The sequence below is a fragment of the Aplysia californica genome, unplaced genomic scaffold (assembly GCF_000002075.1).
Source record: "Aplysia californica isolate F4 #8 unplaced genomic scaffold, AplCal3.0 scaffold00483, whole genome shotgun sequence".
NCBI lineage: Eukaryota > Metazoa > Mollusca > Gastropoda > Aplysiida > Aplysiidae > Aplysia > Aplysia californica.
The window spans coordinates 7,975-16,269 of NW_004797753.1; the positions used below are offsets into that span (position 1 = coordinate 7,975).

At 41.0% G+C, this 8,295-nt stretch overlaps 1 protein-coding gene across 4 annotated transcripts in view; it reads right to left on the reverse strand.

Moving 5' to 3' along the window:
* The window catches only part of LOC101861149 (neuronal acetylcholine receptor subunit alpha-10), a 100,552-nt gene that overhangs the window by 7,937 nt on the left and 84,320 nt on the right, over positions 1–8,295 (reverse strand). For all 4 annotated transcript variants that reach the window (XM_035971694.1, XM_035971693.1, XM_013086587.2 and 1 more), the window contains 2 exons: positions 2,528–2,637; positions 62–254 (listed from right to left, as the gene is read on the reverse strand). In XM_035971694.1, coding sequence (XP_035827587.1) covers positions 62–254; positions 2,528–2,637 — 303 coding nt within the window. The remainder of the gene's footprint in view (positions 1–61; positions 255–2,527; positions 2,638–8,295) is intronic.

The following is an 8,295-nucleotide window of genomic DNA, read 5'->3' on the forward strand; positions in this document are numbered from 1 at the left end:
CACACACACACACACACACAAACTCACTCACTTACACAACCTCTCTAATAGTTGTTAGTACCTGCAGATCCAACTTGGACCCATCGTAGGTCCAAGATCCAAACTTGAGTTCACAAGTCTGCTCGTCGAACGGGAAGTGTCGGATGTCGATGGAACACGAGGACTTGAACACAGCCTGGGGGATCCAAACCACGCTTCCGTCACTGGACAGCACACACAGGGCGTCTCGTTTCTCCTCCAGGCGTTCATCCGCGCTGGTATAAAAAATAACAACAAACAAAACAATGGATCAGTTGGTCACTGGGTCGGTGGGTCAGTGAGGAAGAGAGTTTACATTGGGGTACAGAGGGAAAGCGAGGGGGGAAAAGAGGGCGGGCGGGAGATGGGGTTTTGAAAAAAGGAAGCAGTCGCAACCTTCCCCCTCCCCCCCAAAAAAAAAAGACAACACAAAACAAAACAAAACAAACCTCAAACAAAAACAAAATACTGCACAACACTCAACCCTGACTCAAGATCGCAAACACAAAGCAAACAAAAGCTTAACCCTAAACCAGACACAACCCAAAAGAACCCCTAAAAGGGTACAACAATACCAATCCTTCCAGAATGGATTACAAGAGAGAACGCACCAATTCACCTCAGCACGCCAGCACGTGAATAAAACTCTGTAACTTTGGTGGCGTGGTGTGTGCGTGTGCGTGTGTGTGTGTGTGTGTGTGTGTGTGTGTGTGTGTGTGTGTGTGTGTGTGTATGTGTGTGTGTTAATGTATAAATGTCTATCATAAGCTTACAAAACGTGCTAGAGCGACATTTACTTATTATAACGTCTTTGTCTCGTTTTAAGATAGAGGAACGTAATAAGACTTCCATAACATCAACTTTATAAGTAGTGCAGGTGACAATTTTATTAAGTACTAATGTTGTTTTTGCAGAAACAGACATTTAAAAAATATACATGGGTTTTCTTCAGACAGATACGGTTCCGTAGATGGTATCAGTCATTTGAAGTGCTACAAGATTGCAACAGCTGAAAGAATATTACCAACATATTAAAAATAAAGCCAAGTCCAGTTTGATGTATCCAGCGATGAGAATATCCATGACAGACGAAAGAGGAAAACAACCCACAGGGTAAAGTATAAATAGCAGTGCAACAATAGCAGCAACAGGTGTATGGTGAAGAAGAAGAAGAAGAAGAAGAAGAAGAAGAAGAAGAAGAAGAAGAAGAAGAAGAAGAAGAAGAAGAAGAAGAAGAAGAAGAAGAAGAAGAAGAAGAAGAAGAAGAAGAAGAAGAAGAAGAAGAAGAAGAAGAAGAAGAAGAAGAAGAAGAAGAAGAAGAAGAAGAAGAAAAACAACAAAATGAATACTATGTTACAACGAAATGCAGTAACATCAGACGAACCAAAGAACAGACGTACACTTTTATTCAAAGTTAACACTTCAGGCGATAACCGGCGAAATGCATTAAAGCCTCTCCCCCCGCCTTCCTAAGCTGGGCACCCTTCAGCTACTTCAAACGATTGGTCTTTTGAGAAAAAAACTGCTGGATCTGGCACTCCGATGGGACTGCTGGTTGAGCGCATTGTGCCCGGCGAAGTGATTAAATTTGAAGAGGAACCTTGACTGTCGTCGAACCCTGAGCTGAATCAAAATTGAAGGAGGCGCAAACAGTTGAACGGTAAAAGAAAACGTTCGGAGTAACTCCACGCATTTTTTTCTGTCTTTCCCATGTGTGAAACAGTAAGGCCTCCAGGGACCACTCTCCGTGCTTTACATGATTTTCTCTAAATTTGTTTTCGTGGACGGGGTTGGAGGTTGGGCTGGGGGAGGGGGTGGGGGGGGGGGGGGGAAGAAGAAAATGTAATATTTCGGCCTTTTTCAGTACGCATATCCATGTGCAGAATGTGCACGCAGGCGCGCGCGCGAGCGCGAGCTGTGTGTGTCTGTTTGTGCAGGTATATCTTTGTGCGTTTATGTGTCTGTGTCTGCACGCAAATGAATGAGTGCTCTTACGTGCTCTAGCGTGTGTGTATCTATGTATATATATATGAACCGGTATGTAAAGTATGTGTGTGTGTGTGTGTGTGTGTGTGTGTGTGTGTGTGTGAGTGTGTGTGTGTGTGTGTGTGTGTGTGTGTGTGTGTATGTGTGAGAGAGGTGTGTAAAATAATTGGTGTCTATAACTGGATGGCACTATGAGTTCACACCCAAACTGTTCTCTACACGCTCTTCCCACTAGCTTACTGGCCTGAAGGACCGGGATGCAGGTGGTTTTTAGAAAAACTTAAAATATATAAAAATATCGATAAATAGTTTGTATAAACTTCTCTGCATCATATTACTCCAGTTCTCTATCTGAACAAATTTAACCATTCACCCACCTTCCTTTACAAACAAACCAAAACCTCTCAGATATTTATTCCCAAGTCCCTTCTGTGCAAGAAAATCCAAACCGGGTCTGGCGAAAAACAATAAATGTGCCTCCAGGGACCAATATAAAGTCGATTGTTTCTGCTCTGTGACTCACTAGTTGTAGAGTTTGATGTCCGGCTTCCAGATGTCCTCGTTCTTCACACGGACTGTGCTGATGTTGCCGTATTCTGACTCGTTCCACGCCAAGTACATGTCCTTCCAGTGCTGGGGAAGAAAATATATCAATAATAGTTCGGGTGGTGAAGGATTCTAATAAGCATCTGGAAATACGACAATAGCTCGCATAAATAGATAGGGAAACACACACACACGAAGACACACATGTACACACACACACACACACACACACACACACACACACACACACACACACACACACACACACACACACACACAAACACACACAGAGAAATATATATGTATATATATATATATATATATATATATATATATATAGAGAGAGAGAGAGAGAGAGAGAGAGAGAGATAGCGCGTGAGAGAGAGAGAGAGAGAAGGATGTTGAGGGGGAAGGGGAAAAGGGGAGCCTGCAAAGCAAATTTAGCAAATAAAGCAAAGAAGTAGGTGAAACCTTGCGCGCGCGCGCGCGTGTGTGTGTGTGTGTGTGTGTGTGTGAGTGTGTGTATGTGTGTGTGTGCGTGTGTGTGTTTGTTTGCCTTTCATTAAGGGGACATGTAAAGGGTCTGTGAAGATGTCGGAAATAGACTATAAATGATGAAAGACGTTATAGTTTCTCCTCTAAACCCTTCAATTACATAAAGTAAACAAAAAGCAAGTGCAAAATTGTGGTTTTGATAAAAAGTCTCGCTCTTCATGAAACAAGAAAAGAACTTTCTTGGCACGCTGATGGAAAACCAGATACTATATTCTAACGGCAGAACATTTCATTGAAGTTTAATCCCTTCACTGCCTAGTATAAGATTCTTCTGGTCTATGAGATACCATTATAGAACACGCTTGACAGGGCAGATATTAATAAGATGTTATTTTTATTTTTAACACTGAGAAAAGTATTTAATTTTTTTAGATCTCAAAGTCTCTCTTTAGGTTAAAATGCTGAGGTAAATTTGGACTCAAGTCTCCCACCAAAGTCTCCAGCCTATCAAGTTCGAAGCCAGTTGTGTTCTAATGGTCAGCTCAAAGAGGAGGGGTAACACTTTAAGTTTGTCTTGGCTCAAGCTTTCTACATTTAGATTGGCTTGGTGTCATCTGTACTCTCGTAACTGAAAAAAGACTACGCGAAGATATAAAAGAAGGTTCTTGGAAGTACATTATTCCCAGCCGCCATGTATGGATGTTAGGCACGGACCATCTCTAAACAGATTGCAATTTTCAGGATGAAATGTATTTGAGGTACTTTAAGAATATTGTGGAAAGAGAAAGCTTTAAAGAAATGAAGAAGTACAAAGAAGAATTTGCAAAGAAACGCCAACACTCCCCCCAGAACTGGAACTGAATTACTTTCTCATTCTCGACAAAGATGCTTAACTTTCATTGATTTTGAATCCTTGTTGAAATGCCTCGTAGATAGCATCGTGCGTGGGGAATAACAGTAGGTCTGTATGAAAGAGAGAAGCGCCACTTTGAAGTTCTACGATCTGGTGACAAAGGAGATTTGTGTACATCACACGCCAAGCTCTGGTCCTTACTTTCCTGGACAACAGTTGTTGTTTCTATTGCAATTTCATGACCAATAACTGATTACTTTTGTGCAAGGGGCAAGACTTGTTTTTAAAAATCACGAATACATATTATTATACACATACACTAAGATAGATACACTGAAGCACGCACGCATGCACTTGCACACACACTCATACACACACACACACACACACACACACACACACACACACACACACACACTCATACACACACACACACACACATAATTTATATATTATTTTTTTCTTATTATGTATATTATATATAATATATGTGTATGTGTATGTGTGTGTATGTGTGTATTTATTTATTCATTTATAACATACACAGAATATATTATATCTGAACAAACAAACAATATAATAAAAACACCAACGATAGAACAATACGACAAAGAGACGTTTAAAAAGTAAGACGGAGGTTAAAACGATTAAAGAAGAACGAAACGTGTGAAACCAAAATCGCCAGCAAAATAAAATAAACAGAAAGATATATTATAAATTATAAAGTATAAAAATACAACTGAAAAAAAACATCATTGCTATCAACAGTTTGTGTCGATTCAGTCCAAGTCACTTTGGTCTTAACAATGCTTCGTGACCCCACCGACTAATCTCCCAGATTTGAGCGCCATGGCTCATAGCGCACAGCAGCAAGTCAGTCTCTGCCCATGCTAACGAGCTCAACACAATGCAAATGTCTCCGGAGAGAGGTCACCTCGTCCCAGGGGAGTCGGGCGGATGGAGAGGCCATCGATGGATTGCCAATGAAGGGGATCAGTGGCTTAATCACTGGCGCAGAAGGGGAAATGCGTTGATTCGTGCCACTTAAGGAAGGGAAAGGGGAAAAGGGAAAAATGGGGAAAGGGGGGGGGGTGTTTAGGGGGATACATCTTAAGGGTGCTTGGAGTGGGGGAGGAGCTGACAATCAATTCCATTGTTTTAATTTTAAGTCATATTTTGAGCGAGTTTTGTATAAATACTAAGGTAGATGAAGAAAGATAGTTCAGATAGCGTTAGAGCTATGTGTATTTTGAATGCCTTGGAAGCACCTTGTTCTCAATGTTGATTGGAAATAAACCCGGGAGTGAAAATAGGAAATCGCTGTCAATAAAATAAACAAACCTTAACTTTCACACAGTTGGCTGTTTGACCGTCTCGTACAGCATAAAAAAATGAAATATCTTATCACGCTTTTTTATGAGTTAAATCTTATTAGTGGAAGTCGAAGGCAAGTGCATATTTTCCAAAAAAATTAATTTGATATTTCAGCATATCGAAAAAATACCAATTTACTTGTAATTTGTTCGCAAATTTTATTGGGTATGCTTGTAATTTGTTTCTTCCAAAGTTACAGGCATAACAACACAGCAGTAGATAATCCGAAAAATAAATACGCTGGAAAACGTCAGTGCTGAAAATTGTCTCTAAAAATCTTGAGTTGTGCGGTATCATCATTGACCAAAATGGGAAAGACTGTTCAAGACATCCTTCAATTCCACCCTCCCCAAAAACAAAAAAGAACCACCCCTCCCCCCCCCTAAAAAACAAAAAACAACAACCCTAAAAACCAAAAAAAAAATAAAAAATACTCACCTTCCTTTTACCGTTTTTTTCTGGTAGGGGGGCTCCCCCAACCAATTATATTCGAGATAATAGTGCAAACTGAACAACAAAAACAAAACAAAAAAACAACAACGACTAAAACAAGAAAAAACCCAACGACTAAAACAAGAAAAAAAACCCCTGACCACTTCCAGACCCCCCGCCCACCCCAAAACACACCCAGACCTATTTTTAATTTTCAGCCCAACTGGGTAGTAGAAGTTGATAGTAAGAAGAACAAATTTGACAAGGACCGAATTATCTTTCTGCTGATTGGTGTGTGTTAGTGTCTGTGTCCTATAAACACTATGTGGCTTAACTAATTTAAAGGGAGCGAAATTCAGAGAGACAGATAGATAGATAGATAGATAGATAGATAGATAGATAGATAGATAGATAGATAGATAGATAGATAGATAGAGAGATAGAGAGAGAGAGAGAGAGAGAGAGAGAAAGAGATGGAGAGAGAGAGACAAAGAGATGGAGAGAGAGACAAAGAGATGGAGAGAGAGAGAGAGAGAGAGAGAAGGGGGGAAAAGAGAGAGAGAGAGAGAAAGAGAGAGAGAGAGAGAGAGAGAGAGAGAGAGAGAGAGAGAGAGAGAGAGAGAGAGAGAGAGAGAGAGAGAGAGAGAGAAACCAAATAAATAAAAAATAAATAAACGGGGACCCTCGTGGAGTAGGCTTGAATGCCAGAGTGAACGAGGGTCTGTGACACTTCGAGCGCTCAGTGATAAATATCTCCCCCCTAGCCGTAAGTTTGCTCAATTTCTGGCGAAAATTGCCAATCATGCGGTTAGAGCTTCGGAATCCGTTTGCTTTCCTATCTGTTGGAATCGCGTGGTGATTTGTGTGTCTCTACGCTCAATTGTACTTGAATGTTTGATTCAAAGAATGTGTTTTTACTTTTATGTGCCTGTGTGTATTTCTTTGCCTTTCTCCCCCCCCCTCTCTCTCTATTTCTCTATCTCTCTCTGTCTCTCTCCCTCTCTCTCTCTCTCTCTGTATCTCTCTGTGTCTGTCTCTCCCTCTCTTTCTCTTTCTCTCTCTCTGTCTTTCTCTTCATGTGTGTGCGCATGCGTTGTGTGTGTGTGTGTGTGTGTGTGTGTGTGTGTGTGTGTGTGTCTGTGTGTGTGTGTGTGTGTGTGTGTGTGTGTGTGTTTGCGTGCGTGTGTGTTTCTGTTCGTGTGTGTTTGAGGCTCCGTGTGCCAGTTTGTTGTAATGGGCCTCTGCCATGCATCTGTTCATGTGCGTATCTGTGTTCGTGTTTAGTGTCCATATAACAGTTAGATATAGGTACCAGTATATATATATATATTCGAGGGAGTATCAATAGGTCTTTGGTCTGGGTATGATAGAATCAAGGTAGAGAAATGGGCCTTCGGACGATTTCTTTGGAACACACCATACACAATTTTCGTGATAATCCGACAATAATAAGGCACTAGTCAGCGTGTTCAATGAAACCAAGCACAAACATGTTCGGTTTTTCTTTGCTGAAGCTGTGTCATGGAGCTTGTTGAATATTGCTCAGTTATCAAGTTTTTACACTTGCAAGAAAAATCACCTCCGGACATGTTTCAGGAAATGGTCCAAGTTTATGGTAGGACAAATTTCCTCGTTGTAATACTGTGACATACTGGGTAAGAAAATTCAAATCTGGATTCATGTCGGTGATGGGTGAAGATTGTGAAGGGCACCCATCCTTTGTGGTAACTGAAGAGAATGTATCCATAGTGAAGAAACTGGTTTTTACAAGACTGATGTATAACTGTTAAACAGCTCTCAAGTGATTAAGGTTAAGGTGTCTGCGCTTTGGGTAATGAGTAAAAGAAGCTAAGGTTTGGTTCTTGCAAAACTCTTCTTCGAATTGAGTTCAATGACACACACTCCTTCGAAAACATGGTGACTATGGATGAAACATGGATTGATCATTTTGATCGAGAACCAAAAATGTCATCAATATAATGGAAAACTTCTTTTTCTCCCTCACCAAAGAAGGCAAAGGTAACACTGTCAAGTGGAAAGGACATGCGGTCGTGTTTCTGGGATTGTGAAGGTATCATCATGACTGACTACCTGGAAAATGGAAAAAATAGTCACAGGGGACTACTAATCGGGTTTGCTGATAAAACTACGGTCTGAGCTGGTGAGAAAAAGTCACTGACATCTCCGTAAAAGGGCCCTCCTACTGTATGACCACGCCCCTGCGCACAGGCCACAACAAACAGTCCAGACAACAGAACAGTGCGGCTTTGAAATCCTGCCACACCCAGCTTGTTCACCAGACCTAGCCCCTTCAGACTTTTTTCTGTTTCCTAATCTAAAAAAATCACTGAAAGGACGTAGTTTCCATGACAACAAGGACGCCATTGAAACTGTGGAAGACTGGTTAGGGGCTCATTCTGGGTCACTTTTTTTCTCAAGGATTTTTTAAGGTCAAAGAGAGGTGGCAGAAATGTGTTACTCTGCATGGTGACTATGTAGAGAAATGAAAGTATGTGTGCCAAGTTACAAAGCTCTACCTTTTTCCTTCAAAGACTTCTTGAACCCCCCCTCGTATATATAAACATACATAT